This window comes from Macaca thibetana, chromosome 19 (genome assembly GCF_024542745.1).
Source record: "Macaca thibetana thibetana isolate TM-01 chromosome 19, ASM2454274v1, whole genome shotgun sequence".
Classification (NCBI taxonomy): domain Eukaryota; kingdom Metazoa; phylum Chordata; class Mammalia; order Primates; family Cercopithecidae; genus Macaca; species Macaca thibetana.
Genome location: NC_065596.1, coordinates 28,847,307 through 28,874,662, shown reverse-complemented (window position 1 = coordinate 28,874,662; position 27,356 = coordinate 28,847,307). Strand labels below are relative to the sequence as shown.

The window sequence follows — 27,356 nt, the reverse complement described above, 5'->3', positions numbered from 1 at the left end:
CAAGGGGAGGGCGCTATTTCCCTTTCTGACAGCCTCACATGAACTTCCGGAACCCTTTGGAGTACTGCTTTCTTCCTAAGTGACCAAGAGGAACAGAACACCGAGCAGCCTGGCAGTGTCCAAGTCACAAGCCGCTGCTCCTCCTTCCTGTACCCTGGGGCTCGTGAAACTCACCTGGTAAGCGCTCCTGAAAAAAGCGCTCCTGAAAAGCAGCAGGTGGTGACTTTAGGGGAGGACAGGCCAAATGGGAGAATCCCCTTAGGATCCGGTTTCTCCATTTCTCAAGTTCTTTTGAAATAATGCTCGTAGAGAAGGAGGGTTTTCTGAGAATTGAGGGAAATAAACTCCCAGGACTTCCGGTCGCCATGATGGTTGTGGGCAATCAACAGGGTCGCTGCAAGCATCGGGGGCATCTTTAATGTGGGCAGGAAAAAAACACGATTCCTTACTTCTGGAGCGTTTATAATATCCTTGCCCATTATTTAAAATAAAATATATATGACATAGGTAATAATATATTTTAAATAAAATTGAAGCAATGTATGAAATTTCTCTGTAATTCATCCAGCCACTCTCGGATGTTACCACTGCCCAGAAACCTCTTAACCCCCACCCCCGCGTGATGTATTTGGTTTGTATTTTCAATATTATTTTCTGTAATATTTAAAAGTTATATTTGCTTGGTGTCATGCTGTACAGTCTCATGCAATTTGATTTTTAATCAATATTACTTTTTTTTTTTGTGATGGAGTCTCTGCTCTGTCACCCAGGCTGGAGTGCAATGGCACGATCTGGGCTCATTGCAACCTCCGCCTCCCGGGTTCAAGCGATTCTCCTGCCTCAGCCTCCCGAGTAGCTGGGGTTACAGGTGCCATCTACTGCACCGGACTAAGTTTTGTATTTTTAGTAGGATGGGGTGTCACCGTTTTGGCCAGTCTGGCATGGAACTCCTGATCTCAGGTGATCCGTCCGCCTCGGCCTCCCAAAGTGCTGGAATTACAGGTGTGAGCCACCGTGCCCGGCCCAATACTACACTTTAAATGTTTATCCACGTTTACATGTAGTTTTAATAATTTATGTTAACTGCACTACAGTATTAATGCAGTGATGATATTATAATCAATGTATCCATTCTTTGATGATGGACATTCAGTTTGTTACCCTGTTTTCTGATAGCAAACCATAATACAATGGACTTTTTATATGCATTTTCTTGTCCACACATAATTTCAAGGGTAGGTGTGTCTTGAAGTTGTCTGGATGTAGCCATTTTATTCTCCAAAGCGGCTGTGTTTTTGCTTATCTCCACTACCGGTTTACGAGTTTCCATAACTACACATTCATATTCATACTTGATTTTTTCAGATTTTCTTATTTGCATCAGTATTGTGGGTGAGAATGATATCTGATAGTGGTTGTCATGCACATTCCCCTGATTACTAGTGAATTTTAACATCTTTTCAGGACATTTGTGTTTTATCCTTTTGATTCCTTATTTATATCATTTGTTCATTTCTTTGTTGTTTGTTTCTTTAATATGTTAAGCAATAATCAATTTTATTCCAAAATTTTTAAAATTTTAGGATTTTTTTTTAAGTGACAGGGCTTCACCATGTGGCACAGACTGGTCTCGGACATCTGGGCCCAGATCCTCCTACCTCCGCTTCCAGAGTGGCTGGGGCTACAGGCAATGCATGCAGGCAGGGCTACGCCTTCATGCGTGGCTGGGATTTTTATTAGATGTTCTTAAACATTTCCAGTGTCATATAAAATACATTATTTACTATACAAGAATTTTAGTATTTGAACTTTAAGGAATGTAATTTTGCATTGTTTTCTTGTGAAGATGAATACAGATTTTCGTGGGAGTAAAAACAATTTAAAGTGAAGAGTATTTGGTTTTCTTGAAATAATTTGATTTCTAAAATAAAAGTAAACAATCTAACTTTTTAAATGCAATATGAAAATGTTTTCAATTGAAATTGTGATAGTAACATTTGATGAGTGGTAACTGAATTTTAATTGAAATTTCAATTGAATGTGTATCACAAGTGATAAAAATCATGTGTATTTTAATTTTAATTTTAAAATTTAAAATTTAGTGTAATTTTAATTTGGTTTGTATGACATCCAAACAAATGAAAGTATTATATATATGTACATATGTATAATAACATAGTGTCATGAAAGTATTATATATATAAATGAAATTTTCCATGTGAAAAATTTAGGTGGAGGTTTTTAAACTGTTTATTTACTTTATAAAGAGTAATAAATTCACATAGTCGGCTGCCCAAGCACAGTTGAATATGTCCTGTAGTATTACTTTATGTGTATATATATATATCCAGAGTTTATGCATATACAAATTTTTGCTTTTTTGTTGAAGAGTAGGTTTACACACTGTTATTTACTATGCCTTTTTTCATTAACAATAGGTCTTAGTGATAATCAGTATCAGTTTTTAGAGATCTTTGACATTCTTTTAAAATTGCATATTGTTTCATCATTGGATGTATCATGATGTCTTTATTCATTCCCTTACTAAAAAACATTTGAGTCACTTCAAGTTTTATTTTATTTTATTTGAGTTTTTATTTTTGAGACGGACTCTTGCTGTGTCACCCAGGCTGGAGTGCAGTGGCGCCATCTCGGCTCACTGCAACCTCCGCCTCCCGCGTTCAAGCACTTCTCCTGCCTCAGCCTCCTAAGTAGCTGAAATTACAAGCCCGCGCCACCATGCCTGGGTAATTTTTGTATTTTTAGTAGAGACGGTGTTTCACCATGTTGGCCAGGCTGGTCTCGAACTCCTGACTTCAAGTGATCTGCCTGACTTGGCCTCCCAAGGTGCTGAGATTACAGGAGTGAGCCACAGCACCTGGCTGTGAAGGTGGGCTGCCCCTCTACACCTGTGGGTATTTCTCTTCAGGTGGGACACAGAGAAATACGACACAGAGACAAAGTATAGAGAAAGAACAGTGGGCCCAGGGGACGGACACACTCTGCATGCGAGGACCTGCACCGATGCTGGTCTCTGAGTTCCCTCAGTATTTATTGATCATTATTTGTACTATCTTAGCGAGGGGAGTGTAGCAGGGCAACAGGTGGGGAGAAGGTCAGCAGGGAAACATGTGAGCAAAGGAATCTGTATCATGAATAAGTTCAAGGAAAGGTGCTGTGCCCGGATGTGCACATAGGCTAGATTTACGTTTCACTTTACCCAAACATCTCAGTGTAGCACAGAGCAACAGAGCAGTGTCGCCGCCAGCGTGTCTCACCTCCAGCCACAGGGCGGTTTTCTCCTGTCTCAGAATAGAACGAATGGGAATGGTCGGCTTTACATCGAGACATTCCATTCCCAGGGAGGAGCAAGAGACCGAAGCCTTCCTCTCATCTCAGCTGCAAAGAGGCCTCCCTCTTTCCCTCCTCCTCCTCCGCACAGACCCTTTAGGGGTGTCGGGCTGGGGGATGGGAAGGTCTTTCCTTTCCAACGAGGCCATATCTCAGGCTGTCTCAGTGCGGGGAGACCTTGGACAACACCCAGGCTTTCTTGGGCAGAGGTCCCTACGGCCTTCCGCAGTGCACTGTGTCCCTCGTTAATCGAGAACGGAGAATGGCGATGACTTTACCAAGCATACTGCCTGCAAACATATTGTTAACAAGCCACATCCTGCACAGCCTTAAATCCATTAAACTTTGATTCATCACAGCACATGTTTCTGTGAGCACAGGGTTGGGGCTAAAGTACAGGTTAACAGCATCTCAAAGCAGAAACAATTTTTCTTAGTACAGATCAAAATGGAGTTTCTTACGTCTTCCTTTTCTACACAGACACAGTAACAGTCTGATCTCTCTTTCTTTTCTCGACACACACGTTTCTAGAGCAATGGTTTTTTGTTTTTTTTTTTTTAAATTATTGATTTCCTGTTTCATGTATCAGAATAGCTCTTTTACTCTGCTATGCTCTATTTATCTATCTGTTTGTCAGTCTATCCATCTAGAAGTAAATACAGGCATATGTAGGCAGAGTTCAGTATCCATGCATGGATTCCCTAGGTCTTTCCACTGAGAGACTAGGACAATGATACCTTAGTAGCCATAAACACACATAGTTCCCAGAAACAAGGTTCCTAAAGACTGTTTAGTTCCCGTAAATACCCTTAGTTCCTAGAAACCAAGATTTCGAAATACTGTTTTTGAATACAAGGGAGCCAAGGAGAAGTGTTGACTTCCAGGGCTGGGGCAGGAATATACAAGATAAAATTGGAACAAACTGTGACACCAGAACATAAAGAAAAGAGGCTGGGGCATGTTGAGTGAACACAGAAGACAAATGTGCATGACCTCAACCTAATCATGAGAAAATGTCAGAGAAATCCAAATGGATAAACATTCTGTAAAATAATTGACCATGCTCAGCAAAAGTGTTACAATCACAAAAGACAAGGAAAAAATAAGAAACTCACAGACTGGAGGAATCTAAGGACAGATAACAACTAAGTGCAATGTGAGATCCTTGATTAGATCTTGGAGAACAGAGGATGTTAAGAGAAATGTTGACAAAATTCAAATAAGGTCTGCACATTAGGTAATGGTACGATATGCTAACACCAATTTCCTGGTTGGATAATTGTATTATATATACTATTACATATACAATTATATTACAATTACATACATAATTTTACATTATATGTAATACAATAAATGTATATGTGCAATTACTTATCTATAATACAATAAATGTATATGTGCAATTACTTATCTATAATACAATAAATATATTTACGATACAATATATAATAAAATAAATGTATATATACAATTATATATATAACAATTATATATAATACAATTATATATATAGCTAATACCAGGATAAGCTGGTTGAGGATTTACGTCAATCTTTGCTATGTTTGCCTGTTTAATATTATTTTAACATAAAAAAATTATATGGGTTGTGTAGTTGTTTTGTAAAGTTTAACTCTAGGCACCATAGTTTCTATTTTAATGGGTGCATTTTCTTCTTTCATGCAATTGGGATAGTCTGTTATATTAAGAAGCTATTCATTTTTGTATATTAAGATTCTTCTGACCATGTGCAGTTGCTCACGCCTGTAATCCCAACAGTGGCTGGATCTCAGCTCACTGCAAGCTCCGCCTCCTGGGTTTACGCCATTCTCCTGCCTCAGCCTCCCGAGTAGCGGGGACTACAGGCGCCCGCCACCTCGCCCAGCTAGTTTTTTTGTATTTTTTAGTAGAGACGGGGTTTCAGTGTGTTAGCCAGGATGGTCTCGAACTCCTGACCTTGTGATCTCCGCCCGTCTTGGCCTCCCAAAGTGCTGGGATTACAGGCTTGAGCCACTGCGCCTGGCCCATACTATTCCTGCTTTTTAAAATGAACTATTTGTATCCAAGGAATGCCGCATAATTTTAATAAATCAACTTGTGTTTAACACTCAGGATCATACAGCCCTTCACTGTCTCACCATCCTCTCTCTGCAATATTGTTTCAAGCATCTTTAAACACACAAGTAGGTTTACAATTTCCAGTTGCAGGGAACTAGTGGGGGCACCTCTTAATCACCCACAAGTTGATCTTATCCATAGATCAAGTCTTAATACCATCTTGGAACAAAGCCCTACAATTGTGTTTGTGCAATTACAGTGTGTCCAGCATAGTGTGACCTCAGAGTCTGTGCTGTTTATTTAAGATGCTGAAGAAAAATATGTGACCGGATCAGTTTCCATACTGAGTTGAGCTCTTCACAACTACTATTAGAGATTTAGAAATCAAAACATGAATTCTAGGCACATACATCAGGCTCTTGCTGCTGGAGTCACAATGCACCTAATTATGTCAGTAGAGAAAGCTAGAGAGGGTATATTTGTATATTATATCACCACATATAACAAACCATAATTCTATCTCTGCTACTGAGCAATGCAAAACCAACTCCAATTAGCACCATATTAAGACTAACAGTAAAGCTGCTCAATGAAAATCACAATTTCTTTTTTTTTTTTTTTTTTTTTTTTTTTTGAGACAGAGTCTCGCTCAGTCGCCCAGGCTGGAGTGCAGTGGCCCGATCTCGGCTCACTGCAAACTCCGCCTCCCGGGTTCACGCCATTCTCCTGCCTCGGCCTCCCAAGTAGTGGGACTACAGGCGCCCGCCACTGCACCCGGCTAATTTTTTGCATTTTTAGTAGAGACGGGGTTTCACCATGTTAACCAGGATGGTCTCCATCTCCTAACCTCGTGATCCGCCCGCCTCGGCCTCCCAAAGTGCTGGGATTACAGGCGTGAGCCACTGCGTCCGGCTGAAATTCACAATTTCTTATGTGGTAGTTTTTATTCTTTGTTTGCATCTCACTATTGTTCTATAGTCATGTCATTTTGAAGTTCTTCACAACTTCTTTAAAAAGAAAGTGAAACAATTGAATTAATTATTCAAAGTTCATTTTGGTTGAAATTGGTTGAAATAATTTGGTTTGTTTTTATTCTGAGGGAACTGGCCATTTAATATTGGAGAGTTTTAAGTTCTTAGAAGGTGGTTGTGTTTACCTACTAGAATTTTCTTGGTAGCTGTAATCACCTAATGAAAATTCAGAGAAATAATTTGTTTTTGTTTTTGGAGACAGATTCTCAGTCTGTCACCCAGGCTGGAGTGCAGTGGTGTGATCTTGGCTCACTACAACCTCCTCCTCCTGGGTTCAAGCAATTCTCCTGTTTCAGCCTCCCGAGTTGCTGGGATTACAGGCATGCACCACCACACCCGGCTAATTTTTGTGTTTTTAGGAGAGATGGGGTTTCACCACGTTGGCCAGGCTGTTCTGGAACTCCTGGCCTCACGTAATCCACCTACCTCAGCCTCCCAAAGTGCTGGGATTACAGGCATGAGCCACCGCACCATATCACGCTATTTTAATATAGTCAATACAATCAAATAGTCAAAAAGTTAAGATGGATTATTTATGGGTGTTTGGATTTGGGGTGATTTGTAATTCACCAATTTTCTTTTCTGTTATCCAAAGTGTCTACAATGCTATTAATATGTATTTTTACTATTATATAAAACTTAATCTTCAAAAATCACAATAAGATATCACTTTACACGTACCAGAATGGCCATTTTTAAAAGGTCAATAATAACAATTATAGGTGAGGATATGGAGAAGCTGGCACCCTCCTACACTGCTGCTGGGAATGGAAATTGGTGCTTAGGAAATTGGTGCTTAGGAAACATTGCGTTACTCAGTGCCAATTAAGGTTAAATCCCATAGCGTCACGAGGTCAGGAGATCGAGACCATGACACGGTGACCCCGTCTCTAGCAAAAAAACTAGCTCCACTCCTAATTATTGCAGTGAGCGGAGATCCGGCCACTGCACTCCAGAGCGAAGGAAAAATAATCTGTCCACATGGAAATTTGGACCTGAATATTCACGGCAGTATTTTTCATAAGAGCCCCAAAGTGGAACTCACCCAAATGTCTATTGTCTGCTGAATGGATAGAGAATATGTGGTGTCTCCATACAGTGGAATATTATTCAGCAAAGGAGGTTCTGTTATGTGGTATAACACGGATGGACCTTGAAAACATTATGGGAAGTGAAAGAATCCATCACAAAGACAATATATTGTTTGATGCCCGTCTTAGTCGCTTTCGGCTTCTTTAACAAAAGTATCACAGACCACGTGGCTTAAACAACAGGATTTATTTCTCACAGTTCTAGAGCCTGGGAAGTCCAAGATCAAGGCACTGGGTACATTCAGTGACTGGAGAGGACCTGCTTCCTCGTTCATAGACAGCTGACTTCTTGCTCTGCTCTCCCATGGTAGAAAGAGGGAGGGAGGTCTCTGGGGTCTCTTTTCTAAGGGCATTGAGACCATTCATGAGGATTCCACCCTCATGACCTCATCACCTCCCAAAGGCCCCATCTCCTCGTATCGTCACATTTGGAGTTAGGATTTCAACACAGGAACTTGAGGGTGGACACATACATTCAGTCCATAATAACTCCTATTAAATCAAATGTCCAGAATGAGTAAACCTGTGGAGACAGAAGGTGGATTCGTGGGTGCCTGTGGCTGGGTGTGCGTGCATGTGGGGAATGGGGAGTGCCGCTTAGTGAGTTTCTTTTTGAGGTGATGACACTGTCCTAAAACTGATTGTGGTGGTTTTAGTTACATAGTTACAACTTTGTAACTATGCTATATACGACATTGAATTGTATAGTTTATTGTGTGGTTTGTGAATTGTGTGGTTGGTGAACTATATATCCATAAATCCATTATTTTAAAAATCTAATCTTTAAAAAATGTCATAGCAGAACCGGTGAAGGTAATGGGTCAGACAACGGTTCCTAAACCCAAGCATTTTAAAGAAATCTAGGTGACGATTTAGGCAAGAGAAACCATTAGAGTTGTACGAGAGAAGAATGGAAGGCAAGGAAAATAATCACACTTTTGCCTCTGTCAGGTGGAATCTCTAGAAGTTACTATTCTACATGGCTTAACTTGCAGATGCAGGGCTACATCAAAAATAAAAGAATTTGAAAAATCCATACTACCACTTCATTAGGCAAAAAAAAAAAAAAAAAAAAAAAAAGAAGTTTCTATTTTATAGCTCTCCTGTTTCGGCCTCTGTTCTAAGCACCTACCGCTACTAGGAGCAATTCCACTGATGCATCTCTTTTGAATGAGCAATAAGTGCTTTTGTCAACCTTTTAGAGACATGGAAGCTAAGATTTATCTGACGGTTCTTCCCATGTACCTAAATACAACCTCTTTTTATTTTTTCAGGGTGAAAAAGATACAGTAAAGAGATAAATACAACATTTGACAGATGGACAAAAAGGAGTGTCATGAAGAGAGTAGCAGCAGTGATGAAGAGCTGTGGAGACGGTGAGTGACTTTGCGCTCTGTGCGGGTTCCTGATGGCTGATTCTTCTGCATCTCGTTATAGTTCATGAGATACAGGGCACCATGGATGTTTTCTGGAAGAAAGGTTCTGCTCACATTGTATTCACTCGTTCATCTCTGTATGAATGAAGGGGAAAACCCCAGGGGCACCCAGGTGTACTTTTTTTTTTTTTTTGAAACGGAGTCTCCCTCTGTCACCCTGGAGTGCAATGGCACAATCTCAACTCATGGCAACCTCTGCATCTCCAGTTCAAGCGATTCCCGTGCTTCAGCCTCCCCAGTAGCTGGGACTACGGGTGTGCACCACCACGCCCATCTAATTTTTGTATTTTTAGTAGAGACAGGGTTTTACCATGTTGGCCAGGATGATCTTGATCTCTTGACCTCTTGATCTGCCCACCTCGGCCTCCTGCACTCCAGCCTGGGCAACAGAGTGAGATTTAAAATTTTAAATCTTTTATTATTGTTATTATTATTTTATTAATATTTTAAAAATTGAGATGGAGATTTAAATTTTAAATCTATAAATTTAAAAAATAATCATAATAAAAATAGAATAAAACCAATGCCAAATACCCCAAAGCAGGACCCTCTGGTCAACTGGACTGCAGCAGACGTTCTAAAGTCAATGCTGTCCAATAGAGTTCTCACCCAGGATGGAAATGTTCCCTCTCTGTGCTGTCTAGTGTGGAAGCCACTGGCCACATGTGGCTTTTTTTTTTTTTTTTTAAAAAAGATGCATACTTTAATTAGAATTGCTGAAAAAATATTCAGGATTTTTGCTTTCGTTGTTGATGTCTTTAACAGGCTTTATGTTCCAGCTGAAACCTGGTTTTGCATTGCAATCAAATGTTCTTTTTTTTTTTTTTTTAGACAAAAGTTGCCTTTAGTAATAATTCCTCAATTATTTTCTTTCTTTTTTTGCTTTTTTTTTTTTTTATCAATGACTTTTTTTCTACAGTTTGGTTTTGAACTTACTTCAGAATTTCTCAACAATTGCTTTCACGGATATTCAGCTGATGGAGGTGTTCACTGTTGTAACCTTTTGTGGAGAGGGATTTGGGAATATCTATCAAACAGTAATGCTCAGGCTGAGTGCAGTTGTAATCCCAGTGCTTTGGGAGGCCATGGTGGAAGGATTTCTTGGGGCTGGGAGTTGAAGAGCAGCCTGAGACCTCATCTCTGTTCCCTGGGGTCCTCTCCAAAGCAGATTTTGTTGCCAGACGTCCCACGCCTATGTCCATTCCCCAGAAAAATTCTTTTAGTTTCACATGGCTGGGGAGGCCTCACCATCATGGCAGAAATCAAAGGAGGAGCAAACGCATGTCTTACATGGTGGCAGGCAAGAGCCACGTGTGGCTTTTGAGCACTTGAAATATGGCTACTTCAAATGAGGAACTGATGTTCACATTTAACAATTTAAAACTAAGATGTAAATAGGCCTGTGTGGCTAGTGGCTGTCATATTGGCCAGTGAATATCTTGACCTAAAGGACACTCCATCACTTCTAACCTGATGAACCATTGACTGACCCTGTAGAACATGGAGCCCATGTTGGCTAATATTGGAATCACCTGTGAGGCTTTGACAGCATTGATGCTGCGGTCCCACCTCCAGACTTCTGATTCAATTGGTGTGGGCTGTGACCTGGGTATTGGGTTGTTTTTAAAGCTTCCCAGGTGTGGTCAAGGTTGGAAGTACCTTGGAATATAAATGCATGCATTTCATGCATTGGTTCATTACTGCTTCAGTCTTTGATTCCAACATCATATGATACCAATTGGAGCGATTTAAGCCAGAGAAGCTGGCTGTGTGCACGTTGAACATGGGCACAGTCCAAAGAGAAGAGATGTCAGGACACATTTGGCTCAAGGCAGCACGTTAGCTCTATTATTTATAAATCTGTATAAAAATATCTTTATTCAAAATGTCTTCTATTTTTTGGTAGTCTAGGCCCATCCTATGTAAGAGAACTTTCTGTGATGACAGGAGTGTTCTGTTTTCTGCTACACAGTGTTACAGCCGTGAGTGACATGTAGGTGTTGAGTACTTGAAATGTGCATAGTGCAACTGAGAAACTCAAGTTTACCTAAGTGTAATTCATACAAATTTAAATACCACATCCGGGTAGCGGCTACTCTACTGGACGGTGCAGCTCCAGTTTTTAATAACGTCGTCTTCATCTTCATCAACTCATTCTTGATATTTTTCATCTTTTTGTGAAATGAGGATCCCAACCTCCAGCGCATCAGAAGACCAGGAATCTTCAGAAGAACAAGTTTCAGGTAATGGGCTAATAGGGAGAGGAGTGAAGGGCGTGTGGATTGATGGAAATGTTCTGTGGTTTTATGTGGAGAAGACAATTTAGAGTCTTTTGCGCAGTGAAGAGATCAGGAGTGATTTTCCTTACCTCGGCCACAGTGCACTGTGCAGTTTAAATGGGGACATGTAAGCCTCTCACCGCTGGGGCACGGAAATGCTCAGGGGAACCAGGGGATGGTCCTGGTGGCTGGGGACAGCAGCAGGGACTAGGAAGGATGCACGCTGTTTCACCTTGCAGAAAAGCTCGATCCTTTTCTGACCTGGACTTGCCTCACCAGCAGATGTCATCTGCTACTTGGGGCCAGTAGAAACGTAGGTGCATTGATTCCAGTCCTCAGCAAACGGTGCCTCCCACCAAAGCTGTCCAGCCTGGCTTCCCAGAAAGCCCTGTGGAATTTGGGGTATACTTTTAGTCATGAGCAAAACTCCATATTCTGGTCACTCTGTTCTCTTTCAATATCTGTATCCCAACAGCACCTGTGCAATTCAGCCTCCAGGAGTCCTTCAGGCCATGCCTCTTCCAACCCTTTACCTCTTATGTGTCTAGTATCTTTTTTTCAGGAGCTGTTTACTCAGAAATGCATCAGATGATTTCCTCTATTTATGCTGAACTCCATTTTATGTTCAAACAAGATTATAAATATGATCAGTTTCTGGGACCTGAAGGAAATGTGGATGTTGAGTTGATCAATAAGAGTGCAAACAAATACAGGTAAGAATGGAAGATGCTGATTTGAAAACAGCTCTGATATAAACGAAGTGTATTGGCTCTGTCCCTTATGATAGCTAAAATTTCATCAATAATATGTTTATTTCATGCACTGTGAAATTGGTATTTTAATTTCGATATATATATAGAGTGCAGAGAAATTGGAGCCCAGAGAGGTTAATGAACTCCCCAGCGTTTTCTAATGTAGTGAAAGTCGCAGATGGGTCCTGAACTTGCCTCACTTCAAATCCCACCTCCCTCTGCACATTGCTGCTTAAATCCAAGTCCTGGTGTTTTCCCGTCATGACATCACTCTGGCTCCTTTCAGCCTTCGGTTCCCCACTGCTGGCTGGTATCTGTGGTCAGCCACCGGCCTCGGCTTCTTGGTAAGGGATGCGGTCACGGTGACGATTGCGTTTGGTTCCTGGAGTCAGCACCTGGCCCTGGACCTGCAGCACCATGAACAGTGGCTGGCGGCCGGCCCCTTGTTTGCCGTCACTGCAGAGCCAGAGGAGGCTGTGGCCGAAATCCACCTCCCCCACTTCATCTCCCTCCAAGGTAATGCGGGGTGAGCGGAGGCTGTGGGGGCTGCCGGGGCGCGTGCTGTCTCACTGCTGTTGCGGTTCTCCTGCGGCAGGTGAGGTGGACGTCTCCTGGTTCCTCGTGGCCCATTTTAAGGATGAAGGGATGGTCCTGCAGCGTCCATCCCGGGTGGAGCCTTTCTATGCTGTCCTGGACAACCCCAGCTTCTCCCTGATGGGCATCCTGCTGCGGATCGCCAGGGGGACGCGCCTCTCCATCCCCATCACCTCCAACACGTTGCTCTATTTTCACCCCCACCCCGAAGACATTAAGTTCCACTTGTACCTTGTCCCCAGCGACGCCTTGCTGACGAAGGTAAGCTGAGCGATTTAGGAGACCAGAGAAGATGACAATGATATTTCCAGGTTATCCCCTCGGCCCCTCCAGTGGAACAGAAAGGGCAAGGCACAGTTTTCATGGAGAGAACATGGATCACTCTCCCCGAGGGTCACCTATAGGTGCTGAATATTGAGCCACATGCAAGAATCCCCGTCGAAATTCAGGACTACTGAGACAGGGTCTTGCTCTGTCACCCACGCTGGAATACAGTGGTATGATCTCGCTACAACCTCCGCCTCCTGGGTTTAAGCGATTCTCCTGCCTCAGCCTTCCGAGTAGCTGGGATTACAGGCAAACGCCGCAATGCCTGGCTAACTTTTTGTATTTTTAGTAGAGACGGGTTTCACTATGTTGGCCAGGCTGGTCTTGAACTCCAGACCTTTAGTGACCCTCCTGCCTCAGCCTCTCAAGTGCTGAATATACAGGCATGAGTCACCGCGCCCGGCCTCTATCACCAAATTTTAGACGGATAATATCTGAGTGACAGTCTCACACTTGCTCACATCTCTAGGGTAACTCCTTCCTTTCGGTGGCATCTCCCTCTAGCGCATTTACAAAAGGCTGATGGTCCCACACCCTCTCTTAGGTTAGGGATGAAGCGGATGTTCTGCTTTCTGCAGCTCCAAAGCTGCTGTTTCCGAATAAAATGCTGCTTCTGCGCCTCCAGCCTTGGTGCGAAGATTATGCCAGGAAGATTTTACCGTCCTGGTGCCTACCATCTTTGCATCCCAATCACAAGAGGCGAGAGCATGCCTGGCTGTATTTAAGGTGGTTACTGTGGGTAATTTAAATACAGCAGAAAATTGGCTGAGGCGATGGCTCTCGCCTGTAATCCCAGCACTTCGGGAGGCTGAGGGGGGCAGATCACCTGAGGTCAGGAACTGGAGACCAACCTGGCCAACGTGGTGAAACCCCGTGTCTACTAAAAATACAAAAATTAGTCGGGCGTGGTGGCGTCTATGGTTGGCAGGGTTTTTTTTTAAAGCGGTTTGAAAATAGAACTCCATTCTCTCCTGGGTTAGTACGGTTCCTGCTGAGATGTCTACTGTTAATCGTATGGAGTTTCCTTTCTAGGTGACTAGATGCTTTTCTCTTGCTGAGTTTTGGATATTTCCCTTCACTTGGCCTTAGACAGTCTGATGACCATATCTTATGGTGAAGTTCATGTTGCAGGGTATTTTGCTGGTGATCACTGGGCCTCCTTTATCCAGATCTTTAAATATCTTGCTAGACTAGGAAAATTTTTGTCAGTTATTTTCTTTTTTTTTTTTTTGAGACAGAGTTTTGCTCTTTTTGCCCAGGCTGGAGTACAATGTCGCGATCTCGGCTCACCACAACCTCCGCCTCCCGGGTTCAAGCGATTCTCCTGCCTCAGCCTCCCGAGTAGCTGGGATTACAGGAATGTGCCACCACCCCGGCTAATTTTGTATTTTTAGTAGAGACGGGGTTTCTCCATGTTGGTCAGGCTGGTCTTGAACTCCCAACCTCAGGTGATCCACCTGCCTCGGCCTCCCAAAGTGCTGGGATTACAAGCGTGAGCCACCGCGCCCGGCCATTTTCTTAGATTCTAAGTTTTTTCCTTTTTCTTCTCCCTTGGAAATACTGATGATTCATAAGTTTCATTGCTTTATGTAGCCCCATACTTCTATTTATTTATTATTTTATTTTAGCCTGACTGGGTTAATTAAAAAGGCTTGTCTTCAGGTTCTCTCTGCTTGTTCCAGTCTATGATTAAAACTTTCCACTGTATTATATTTTCAATGAATCTTTCATTTCTAGATGTTAATTTTTTTAAGATATCTGTCTCCTTGGTAAATCTCTAGTTCACACCCTGAATGAATCTTCAGATTTTTTTGTGTTGGTTTTCAGATTTATCTTGCATCTCTTACTGAGCTTCTTTAAGCTCAGTCTTTTGAATTATTTATCTGGCACTTTGAAAATTTCATTTTGGTTAGGATCCATTGGTAGAGAATTACTATGTTCCTTTGAGGGTGTCATAACACTTTAAAATAAAATAAAATAAAATAAAATAAAATAAAATGCAGTGATAGAATCTCTGCATATTATTTCTTCTGCCCATCTCCTCCTTGAGACCCAGAAAAGGAAGCTCCCTTCTCGGTAGTCCTAAATTTTTATGGAGATTGTTGCATGTGGTTCAATATTCAGCACCAATAGATGAAAATTTCATTTTGGTTAGGATCCATTGGTAGAGAATTACTATGTTCCTTTGGGGGTTTCATAACACCCTGATTTTTCATACTTCCATTACTGTAATGCTTTGCCCCACCCAAATCTCATCTTGAATTGTAGCTCCCATAATTCCCACGTGTTGTGGGAGGTGATTGAATCATGAGGGCAGGTTTTTCCTGTGCTGTTCTTGTGATAGCAAATAAATCTCACGAGATCTGATGGTTTTATAAAGGGGAGTTTCCTGAACAGGCTCTCTCTTGCCTGCGGCCATGTAAGATGTGACTTTGCTCCTCCTTTGCCTTCCACCATCATTGTGAGGCTTCCCCAGCCATGTGGAACTGTGAGTCAACTAAATTTCTTTCATTTATGAAGTACCCAGTCTTGGGCAGTCCTTTACAGCAGCATGAGAATGGACTAATATATCTATTCAACACATATTTATTATGTGCCTTATATATTCCAGGCACTATTTTAGGGGATGGGGATACATCAGTAAGAAATAGTGAAAAACATGACAACCTAAGATATTACATGGAATGTTCATGCTATGGGAAAAATATATGTGTATATAGTAAGAACTCTAACAAATAAAGAATGCTATTCCATTCTTTGAAAATAAGTACAGTAGTATGTCTCTCGACCTCTTCAGAAATCAGTCCATAATGATAACCCTGCCAATGTTATACTGATGTCTTTGGTTCTTATACTTCCAATCTGTTGTTGTTATAATTTACATTGAATATATCGGTTCATTTAAAATAATCATTTATCAGAGAAGGCAGGATACATCATGTCTTTCCTCCGTCAGTTTCTTTTTATCCTTCTGGAGCTGGTTCTCTTTATAGGCATATGTGGGATGCTTCCTGGATAGGTCTCCACATCCCTTCGCTGCTTAATCCCCATCATGATTTCATCCCTTTGCTCAGTATAACTTGAATTTTTTTCTTTTATTTGATATTCCAGGCCCAGTTTATATTTCAGCTTTGCCCATTATTTCTTCATTACTATCACTGATATTTTAAAATTAATATAATATGCACATAATGTATTGCTCCATAATTTTCAGAGTGGACACGCCCATGTATCCAGCACCAGAACAAGATACAGAACATCTCCAACTTCTCTGAGGCCCCCTTGAACACTCTCCCAGTCATTACCCCAAGGGTGTCTAACAGCTGGACTAGTAATGCCACCTACTGTCAATTGCTTTTAGTTTAAATTCTTGCTCGTTATTTCCATAAAGTCTCTATTGAGTTGCCCCTGAGACTTCTGAAAGGTTTTCTTATTGTTTGAATTCCATTCTATGTCCTTGGTGCCTGCTCAGATAATTCTGAGGTCTCGCCTTCTGCTCCAGCTTCTGGACCTCTCAGAGGGGACCTCACTCTTCTGTATCTGCTCCCCGGTGCTCAGGTGGCCGAGCATCTCACAGCAGCCGTGTGATGGAGAGAAGTGACATCTCTACCCTCACCCATCAGAGACGTGTTCACAGACACAGCCGAGCTACCAGTCCTCGGCTGAGGCACCAAAAGGAAGTCCCTTTGTCCCTGGGTTTTATAAGTCCCCTGGTCAAACTCTCCACAGTGTAAAAATAAAATCAAACTGTACAGGAGTTTATGATAAGTTTACCATTCACAAGAAACCCTTTGGCTCTGAGATGTCCATCAGCAAAAGGTTAATACCATGTCTATTTTGCATAGAGGCATGTTTACATCTATCTATCTAGTTTACCACTCTACCACCTATCTGTCTATCTCTGTATCTCCTTCTGGGTGTTGGATACATGGGTGTATCCACTGTGAAAATTATGGAGCAATAAATTATTTGCATATTTTATTAAAATAGATTATATCTATTTATAATAGATTATAAAATTAATAGATTATAAAATTTTAATAGATTATAAAATTTATAGATTATAAAAATATAATCTATCTATCTATCATCTCAATCTATTTTTTTGAAACGGAGTCTCACTCTGTCGCCCAGGCTGGAGTGCAGTGGCATGACCTCAGCTCACTGCAACTTCTGCCTTCTGGGTTCAAGCGATTCTCCTGCCTCAGCCTCCCAAGTAGCTGGGATTACAGACGTCAGTCACCATGCCCAGCTAAGTTTTGTATTTTTAGTAGAGATGGGATTTCACCATGTTGGCCAGGCTGGTCTTAAACTCCTGACCTTAGGTGACCCACCTGCCTCGGCCTCCCAAAGTACTGGGATTACAGGTGTGAGCCACCATGCCTGGCCCCATCATCTCAATCTTTACATCAACTGAATCATATCCTACATGCTACTCAATAAATATATAGAAAACTTTTATGCCACTATTTGTGCTTATTTATTTTTCTGTGTGCTTTCTAATGTTCCTCCCCGTTATTCCTCAGATGATAGATGATGAGGAAGAGCGCTTCTGTGGTGTGCGTCTACAGACTTCACCCCCAGTGGAACCCCTGACCTTTGGTGCCCATTATATTGTGTCTAATTCTGCTCATCTGGAAATAATACCCACGGTTGGTAGAATTCAAATCTAACAACAGATTTCAGAATATTTTGTACTTTTGAAACAAATAGAAGAATTTTAGCAAGATGCAATTTTTTTCATTAATCGCAAATACAAAGTTTTAAAAAATCGAAAATACAGGAAAACGGTCTTAATCAAATTAAATATTTCCAAAACCTTAACACAGGCAGAGGTAACATTTTAGCATTTGGGGCACTTATCTTGTGATTAAAACTGTACGTTCAGTTTTCTAAATTGAAGTTTCCGCTTCTCTGTTATGGTTCCCTGCAGGCCTGACATCTTGCCTAGCTAAGTCACTTAAGGAGTATTTGTTAAGGTGTTTGAATGAAGAAATATGATATCTTGGCCAGGCTCAGTGGCTCAGGCCTGTAATCCCAACACTTTGGGAGGCCGTGGCAGGCGGATCACGAGGTCAAGAGTTTGAGACCAGCCTGACCAACGTGGTGAAACCGCGTCTCTACTAAAAATACACAAAAAATTAGCTGGGTGTGGTGGTGGGCGCCTGTAATCCCAGCTACTCAGGAGGCTGAGGCAGGAGAATCACTTGAACCTCGGAGCTGGAGGTTGCAGTGAGCTGAGATCACACCACTGCACTCTACCCTGGGCAATAGAGTGAGACTGCATCTCAAAAAATAAAATAAATAAAATTAAAAAAAATATGATATGTATTATATTTTATGTATTTTTACTGGAGATTACTGTATATTTCTGCACAATTGAAATTATTCCTCCCTGTTTTTTTTTTTTTTTTTTTTTTTTTTTGAGACGGAGTCTTGCTCTGTCACCCAGGCTGGAGTGCAGTGACCGGATCTCAGCTCACTGCAAGCTCCACCTCCCGGGTTCACGCCATTCTCCTGCCTCAGCCTCCCGAGTAGCTGGGACTACAGGCGCCCGCCACCTCGCCCGGCTAGTTTTTTTGTATTTTTAGTAGAGACGGGGTTTCACCGTGTTAGCCAGGATGGTCTCGATCTCCTGACCTCGTGATCCGCCCGTCTCGGCCTCCCAAAGTGCTGGGATTACAGGCTTGAGCCACCGTGCCCGGCCTCCTCCTTGTTTTTTTAATAGGACATAATATGCCATGTAGCTAAAACCCTAGAGCTTTTTAAATCACTTCATTATTATTCAGCATTTAGTTGAACTGCTTGTAATTTCTCATAACAAGTGCCCTGGCAATAAATATTTCAACTCATACAGTTTTATGTTTTTCATGTGAAGCTAGAGTGTCCTAAGAGAAATGACTGATTCAAAGAGTACTCATCAAGTTAAAGCTAGTACATTTCCAAAGAGAGTTTCAAAGATTTTTCACAATATAAGTTCTCAAGAATAAAGGACGAGATTTTCCAACAAAATATCCATCTCTAGAATAAAGTATCAAAATTTAATTGTTTTCTAATCTGAATGGGAAAAAATGCATCTCAGTCCATTATATATTTTGTTGTTGTTTGTTTTCTTGAGACGGTCTCACTCTGTCTCCCAGGCTGCTGTGCTCACGGCAACCTCCACCTCCTTGGTTCAAGGGATGCTCCTGCCTCACCCTCCCAAGTTGCTGAGATTACAGTTGTGTGCCTCCATGCCTGGCTAATTTTTTGTATTTTTTACAAATTTTAGAATTTTAAAATTGCTATTTTCCAAGAGTTATAGGGCTTGTTTCCTAAAGAAACTAGAGATTTGCATGAACTAAGCTTTTCCTAATTCTGTCCTGCCTATGAAGTTAGCGCCTATTCCCCAGGGCAGCTTTCCTTAGGAATCCTGGGGAAGTCGGGTGCAGAACGAAGAGAAGGACGTGAAAGAGACAGGGTTTCACCATGTTGGTCAGGCTGGTCTTGAACTCCTGACCTCAGGTGATCCACCTGCCTTGGTCTGCCAAAGTGCTGGGATTACCAGCGTTGGGCCACCACGCGCCCAGTGCTTATTTGTGTTTTACAGCCTGATCTTCCAGGCTGCTCTTTGTTAGGAGACAAGTGATTTCTTTGAACTGCCTGAGGTTAGAAAGGGAGCAATTTCTGAGCTGCTTCTTGTTAGAAGGAAAGTTTTTTGCTGGGGAATCTCTTCACCCTATCTTCCTAAATGACTTTCTCTCTCTGTAACACCAGCCAGACAGTTCCCAGAAGCTCAGTTGTCCTTCAGGCAAGATACATTCTTGGTTGTGGCAGGACCTTCCACAAACATTGTTGGTATGGAGATAAATAAAATACAGGGAGTTCCTTCAATAAAAATGCAAACAGTAAACATGGCATAAGGAATGGCCATCATAAGGCTGGGCGTGGTGGATCATGCCTGTAATCCCAGCACTTTGGGAGGCCGAGGTGGGCAGATCGCTTGAAGTCAGGAGTTCAAGACCAGCCTGGCCAACATGGTGAAACCTCGTCTCCACTGAAAATACAAAAATTAGCTTGGATTGGTGGCGAGCAACTGTAGTCCCAGCTACTCAGGAGGCAGAAACAGGAGAGTCACTTGAACCTGGGAGGTGGAGGTTGTAGTGAGCCGATATCACACCACTGCACTCCAGCCTGGGTGGCAGAGCAAAACTCTGTCTCCAGAAAAAAAAAAAAACATAAAAAAAGAAATGGCAGTTGTAATATGAGGTGATAATCTTGAGCAAGGTAAAATCTCCTTAGATTCGTCTTCCTTTTAAAGAGATGGAGAACCTAGGCCAGGGGCTGTGGCTCACGCCTATAATCCCAGCACTTTTGGAGCCTGAGGCAGATGGATCATGAGGTCAGGAGGTTGAGACCATCCTGGCTAACATGGTGAAAACCCGTCTCTACTAAAAATACAAAAAATTAGCTGGGCGTGGTGGCGGGTACCTGGTCCCAGCTACTCAGAGGTTGAGGCAGGGGAATCCCTTGAACCTGGAATGCGGAGGTTGCAGTGAGCCGAGAACGAGCCACTGCACTCCATCCTTGGTGACAGAGTGAGACTCCAAAAAAAAAAAAAGAAAAAAAGAAAAAAAAAGAAAAAAAGAAAAAAAAAAAAAGACAAAGAACCAAGGACCTCACCTCTTAGAATTTTTAAATTGCTATTTTCCAAGAGTCGTAGGGCTTGTTTCCTAAAGAAACTAGAGATTTGCACGAACTAAGCTTTTCCTAATTCTGTCCTGCCTATGAGGGTAGCTCCTATTCCCCAGGGCAGCTTTCCTTAGGAATCCTGGGGAAGTCGGGTGCAGAACGAAGAGAAGGACGTGAAAGCACAATGCCACATCTGACCCTTGGCTTCCCAGCAAGGCCAGGACAGACCCGATGAGCTGCCTTTGCTAGTTTTCCTACATTTCTCTACAGTCTGAGATCCTGTTAGTAGAGTTATTAATGGGGGGCCTCAGCACCTAAGGTATTTTTTTTTTCTTTTGAGATGGAATATCGCTCTTGTCGCCCAGGCTGGAGTGCAGTGGCTTGATCTTGGCTCACTGCAACCTCCACCTCCCGGGTTAAAGCGATTCTCCTGCCTTAGCCTCCTAAGAAGCTGGGATTACAGGCACCCACCACCATGCCCAGCTAATTTGTTGTATTTTTAGTAGAGACAGGGTTTCATCATGTTGGCCAGGCTGGTCCCAAACTCCTGACCTCAGGTGATCTGCCCGCCTCGGCCTCCCAAAGTGCTGGGATTACAGGCGTGAGGCACCGTGCCCAGCCAACACCTAAGATTTTTGTACTCAGCTCAGATAATTTTTCTCTGATTCATGGGGTGTTGAGAGCTAGTTTACCCTTGCTTTCATAGAATAAAATTATTTCCTAACATTGTCAATTTAAAAGGATGTTTACCGACTGGGTGCGGTGGCTTATGCCTGTAATCCTAACACTTTGGGAGGCCAAGGGGGGCAGATCACGAGGTCAGGAGTTCCAGACTAGCCTGGCCAATTCGGTGAAACCCCATCTCTACTAAAAATACAAAAATTAGCTAGGCACAGTGGTACGCACCTGCAGTCTCAGCTACTTAGGAAGCTGAGGCAGGAGAATCACTTGAACCTGGGAGCGGACATTGCAGTGAGCCGAGATTGTGCCACTGCACTCTAGCCTGGGCAACAGAGCAAGACTCTGTAAAACAAAACAAAACAAGGATGTTTACCTCTCTCCCTCTATTTCCTTCTCAACCAGCTAGGACATTGTGAAGATAACAGGGGGAAAGTTCCACTGGCCAGTTCACTGTAGGGAGCTGGGCCTTTCCACCCTCCACTGCTAAAGTCAACTGCTATGTTTCCTCTAGGAGTTGAAATTGTCCTACAGGAGCCCTGGAGAAATCCAGCCCTTCTCGAAATTCTATGCTGGGCAGATGAAGGAACCCATTCAACTTGAAATTACTGACAAAAGACATGGGACTTTGGTCTGGAAGACTGTGGTGAAGCCAGGTAGGTGAGTGGATGAGGCTGGAATTTTTGGTGAGAGAAAATGCACCTCCACCATTGGATGTCAAAGAAGAGAGCCTGTTTCTCATTCCATCCCACATAAGAAATCCATTGTCAGTATATCGCCCATGTGAGGACAACGAAAGTGATGGTAGTCTGTGGGAAGTGAAATGCTCAAGGGACCTGAGAATGGGGATGGCCACGGGAATGGAAACCCCTCACACCTGGGGGTAAAGAACAGGAGATTTTGGTTTTTTTGACAGAGTCTCGCTGTGTTACCCAGGCTGGAGTGCAGTGATACGATCTCGGCTCACTGCAACCTCCTGGTTCAAGTGATTCTCCTGCCTCAGTCTCCCAAGTAGCTGGGACCACAGGCACGTGCCACCACACCTGGCTAATTTTTGTATTTTTAGTAGAGATGGGGGTTTGCCCTGTTGGCCAGGCCAGTCTCAAACTCCTGGCCTCAAGTGATCAACCTGCCTCGACCAGCCTGGCCAACGTGGTGAAACCCTGTCTTCACTAAAATACAAAAATTAACCAGGCGTGGTGGAGGGTGCCTCTAGTCCCAGCTACTCAGGAGGCTGAGGCACGATAATCACTTGAACCCGGGAGGTGGAGGTTGCAGTGAGCCGAGATGGTGCCACTGCACTCCAGCCTGGGAAACAAGGGAAATTTCATCTAAAAAAAATTTTTTTTTCAGCTGTCATGAGCATGCTGATTCCTTAATAGGGAAATTCTGGATGACATGGGGAGTCTGTGGGTGGCTGGGCCTCTCGGTGAATGTGCTGTTCCATGAAGCTGATGCTCTTCCTGGAAGTCAAATGACCAGAAACCCAATTTCTGCACCTCATAGTCAATGGGATACTCAGAGTCATCAGATTCATTCTGTGTTGGTGACATGGAGACTGAGCTGCTACCAACGGAGGGGGTCACAAAATTCATCAGAACTTTAAACCACATCAGGGATTTTAGATAAAAGGATAAGACCATATTGAAGGCCTCCTGGGAAACATCATTTCAATTATTTTCAAATGGGTAGCTCCAGTTGTGAAATCTTCTATCAACTTATAAGTCCTGGTACCAACATGTATAAAAATTTACTCCTTAAATGTTGATTGTTCATGTCTAAAACACATTTACCTTGACTGTAATTTATGTAAGACAGTACGATATGATATTGTTGTAACCCTCAGAGTTCCTAAGACATTCACCTGTGCGTAGAAAGAATATTGGAAAAATGGGCTGGGCGCGGTGGTTTATGTCTGTAATGCCAGCACTTTGGGAGGCCGAGGTGGGCGGATCACCTGAGGTCAGGAGTTCGAGACCAGTCTAGCCAACATGGCAAAACCCTGTCTCCAATAAAAATACAAATATTAGCCAGGCATGGTGGCGCATGCCTACAATCGCAGCTACTCAGGAGGCTGAGGCAGGAGAATTGCTTGAACCTGGGAGGCAGATGTTGCTGTGAGTTGAGACTGGGCCATTGCAATCTAGCTTTGGTAACAGAGTGAAACTCTGTCTCAAAAAATGAACAAACAAACAAAAAACAAAAAAAGAAAGAATATTGGAAAAATGTGTTCCTTTCTCTGATACATTTCCTGAATGGGCAGTGAGTGGCTCTTGACTTACTGGGGTTTCATTAGTATATTAGTGTGCCAAACAAGATCCCTGCCTTATAAAATATGGAGAATTAAATTATTTTCATTGGCGCATAAAAGACTAGAAAAGCTCAGTAAGGGTATATGATTCATTGTATGTCATCTCCAATTCTTCCCTCTTTTGTAGTGGATATCCAGCTTGGAGCTGCATCAGCCCCTCGTACCTTCTCAGGTTAGTGAAATGTTTACACTAAAGCCAGATGGATGTATCTGATATCCAGAGGCCTTTGAGTGCTTTAACTTCACAAAGTGAGGCTCCATTTCTTCTAACCTTGTCATTTACAAAGAACAAGCGATGCCAGAGGAAAATACAAACAATGAGTATGATTTACTTACGGGAGGACGTGAGGACATCACGTCCACACCAAGGAGCAGGAAACAGCAAGTTATTGGGGTAAATGTCTTGCATCTGGAGAACCGTAAGTTAAAGTAGTTCTATATTGAACTTTGAGAAATATATAGTAACTATGAGACTACAAAGTTAATCAAGAACTGGAAGTAAAATATCGAAAATGAAATGAATGTGGGTTAGGCAACAGACACAAGATGAAGACCCATCCCCCGCCATGGAATTATGAATCTTCGTTTGGTGCAGATCCCAAATTCTGTAAGAGAGCAATTCTCAGAGTCCGCAACTCCCCCTTTCATCCAGCTGCAGCCTTTGTGAGGGAGAACCACCGGCAACTCCAAGCCAGGATTGGGGACCTGAAAGGGGTGCTCGATGATCTCCAAGACAATGAGGTTCTCAGTGAGAATGAGAAGGAGCTGGTGGAGCAGGCAAAGACACGGCAGAGCAAGACCGACGCCCTGCTGAGCATGGTGGAGAAGAAAGGGGACTGGGCCCTGGAGCTGCTCTTCAGAAGCCTTAGTGAAAGGGACCCTTACACCTCGTGTCCTATCTTAGACAGCAGAGTTTGTAAAGGGAGTCAGTCCGAGAGTCTGGAAGAGAGAATCCAGCGTTCTCATTGGAAATGAATGAGTAGAGATGCATCCTTGATTCCAGTGTCCAAAACAGAGGAGGGCTGGGTCACATTTGGCCATCACACAGGCTTTGGGGACAGATACGTGACCTGGAAGACACCCATGGGCTGTATCCCCATGCCTTTCCCTCAAGAATATCTGAAGAAAATAACAATCGTGCTTTTAAATCTTTTCTAACCATGGCTCGATATATGACTATTCCATCCATTGACACGTTTCCCGAAGACCCAAGGTGAATAAGTCAGAGCAGTTGTGTTTATGTATGACAGGCTCCAGAAAGGAAAATTCTCCTGATGAACCTGAAAACCAGCTTTTATGGACACTCTGTTTGATGTGTCACCATTCCACCACAAAAAGCAGGAACGCGAACAAAACCTCTCAATCGAAGAGACTCAAGGTATTTCTTAATGGTATTGGTTTTATATACGTTGTCCCTTTAACATTTTATCTATTGCTGTTATTACTAGAATAATGTAAGTACGTTATTCTACAAGTACCCGGGAGGTGGAGGCTGCAGTGAGCCGAGGTCGCACCATCACATTCCAACCTGGGCGACAGATGGAGACTCCATCAAAAAAAAAAAAAAAAAACCCTTGGGAAATTGCTATGTATCTTGTACTTTTAATCATTGACATTTGTGTAACTCATTGACTGTTTCAATAGCTCTCGAGGAAAAGGGCCTATTAACGGATTTCCAGATATTTCCCATTTCTGCCGCTCTTGATTTTGCAAGTTTCATTCTGCAGTTTTCTTTTTTGTCTGAAAAACTTTGATTTGTAGTTCTTTTAAAGCAGATCTGATAGCTATGACTTCTCTTACTTTCCTTTCTTTCTTCTTTTTTTTTTTTTTTTGAGACACAGTCTTGCTGTTGCCCAGGCTGGAGTGCAGTGGTATGATCTCAGCTCACTGCAACCTCCATCTCCCAGGTTCAAGCAGTTCTCCTGCCTTAGCCTCCCAAGTCACTGGGGTTACAGGCGCCCACCACCACGCCCAGCTAATTTTTTGTATTTTTAGTAGAGATGGGGTTTCACTATGTTGGCCAGGCTGGTCTCGAACTCCTGACCGAAGTGATCCACCCACCTTGGCGTCCCAAAGTGCTGGGATTACAGATGTGGCCCACCGTGCCTAGCCATGGCTCATCCTCGTATTGTAAGTAATTTTGATTTGTACCCTGGACATTTGAATGTTATGTTATGAGACTCTATGATTCATCTGTATTCAACACAAAGTGTCCATTTTTTTTAAGTCTTCTATGAAGTGAGGTTTTCATGTTAGCTCATTTTTAAAGTCTGTGCAGTTCTGTCTATCCCGTGTGTGCCTGTGAGATTGGGCGGGGGTTGACCTGCTAGTGCGGGTCTCAGGGCCTTTAAATGGGAATTAGGATCACAGCAGTGGATGCCCAAGTTGGGGTTAAGCCTCGGAATTCATAAAAGTCTTCACGGACTCGCATTCTGCCGCTCCATGTGCTTTATTATTGTTATGGTGAGAGAAATGGCATTTTGTTATTTTTCTATACCCTAACTTGAAGTAGAACTGAACTTTTGCATTTGAAGATTGAACGCCATAATTTTATGAAAAAAATAAAAATATGTCATTATTAAAACAAAGCAAAGTATATATTCATATGAGTTTTATTGATTCATTTGAGTATGTGAAGTTAAAAATACAAGTCCATGGCCGGGCGCGGTGGCTCAAGCCTGTAATCCCAGCACTTTGGGAGGCCGAGACAGGTGGATCACGAGGTCAGGAGATCGAGACCATCCTGGCTAACACGGTGAAACCCCGTCTCTACTAAGAAATACAAAAAACTGGCCGGGCGCGGTGGCTCAAGCCTGTAATCCCAGCACTTTGGGAGGCCGAGACGGGCGGATCACAAGGTCGGGAGATCGAGACCATCCTGGCTAACACGGCGAAACCCCGTCTCTACTAAAAACACAAAAAATTAGCCGGGCGAGGTGGCGGCGCCTGTGGTCCCAGCTACTGGGGAGGCTGAGGCAGGAGAATGGCGGGAACCCGGGAGGCGGAGCTTGCAGTGAGCTGAGATCTGGCCACTGCATTCCAGCCTGGGCGACAGAGCGAGACTCCGTCTCAAAAAAAAAAAAAAAAAAAAAAAAAAAAAAATACAAAAAACTAGCCAGGCGAGGTGGAGGGCACCTGTAGTCCCAGCTACTCAGGAGGCTGAGGCAGGAGAATGGCGTAAACCCAGGAGGCGGAGCTTGCAGTGAGCTGAGATCTGGCTACTGCACTCCAGCCTGGGCGACAGAGCAAGACTCCGTCTCAAAAAAAAAAAAAAAAAAAAAATACAAGTCCATTAAAAAGAAGCCACTAGGCTTCTTTTCTAAGTGACGTGTGTCACTGAGAGCTGATGTTACCATTTCACTTCCAAAAGTCTTTTTCAGAAGATAGCGTTTTAATTAATGTTAACATAAAGTGTACGAAATATATTAGTTGACTAACTCTACTTTTGTCATATCTTGATAAACTCTTTAAGAGCTAAAGACTAGATATTATAAAATTAGGACCCGTTTATCCAGTATATACATAATATATACAGTGTGGCAAAGATAAATGGAATGCAGGCTGGACGCAGTGGCTTACGCCTGTAATCCCAACACTTTGGGAGGCTGAGGCAGGCGGATCACCTGAGGTCAGCAATTCGAGACCAGCCTGACAATAATGGAGAAACCCCTTCTCTACTAAAAATACAAAATTAGCAGGGCGTGGTGGCCCATGCCTGTAATCTCAGCTACTTGGGAGGCTGAGGCAGGAGAATCGCTTGAATCTGGGACGCGGAGG

The 27,356-nt window shown here is 42.8% G+C and overlaps 2 protein-coding genes across 10 annotated transcripts in view; one reads left to right on the top strand and one right to left on the bottom strand.

The window, feature by feature from the left end:
• LOC126943562 (caspase recruitment domain-containing protein 8) overlaps positions 1–447 on the bottom strand; it is a 49,808-nt gene extending 49,361 nt beyond the window's left edge. For 5 of the 9 annotated variants that reach the window (XR_007721767.1, XR_007721766.1, XM_050772440.1 and 2 more), the window contains exon 1: positions 175–446. The gene's annotated coding sequence lies outside the window, so the exon portion shown is untranslated. Of the gene's footprint in view, positions 1–174 lie in introns of all 9 variants that reach the window. The other 4 variants (XM_050772444.1, XM_050772445.1, XM_050772442.1 and 1 more) reach the window with 3 other exon arrangements.
• On the top strand, positions 52–25,421 carry CARD8 (caspase recruitment domain family member 8). The gene is given in 11 exon segments (XM_050772538.1): positions 52–177; positions 8,806–8,907; positions 11,155–11,210; positions 11,809–11,959; positions 12,285–12,514; positions 12,594–12,853; positions 17,446–17,571; positions 21,783–21,924; positions 23,707–23,751; positions 24,232–24,464; positions 24,467–25,421. Coding segments are annotated over 10 exon segments (1,335 nt in total). The 5' UTR covers positions 52–177; positions 8,806–8,848; the 3' UTR covers positions 24,500–25,421.
• The last annotated feature ends 1,935 nt before the right edge of the window (positions 25,422–27,356 follow it).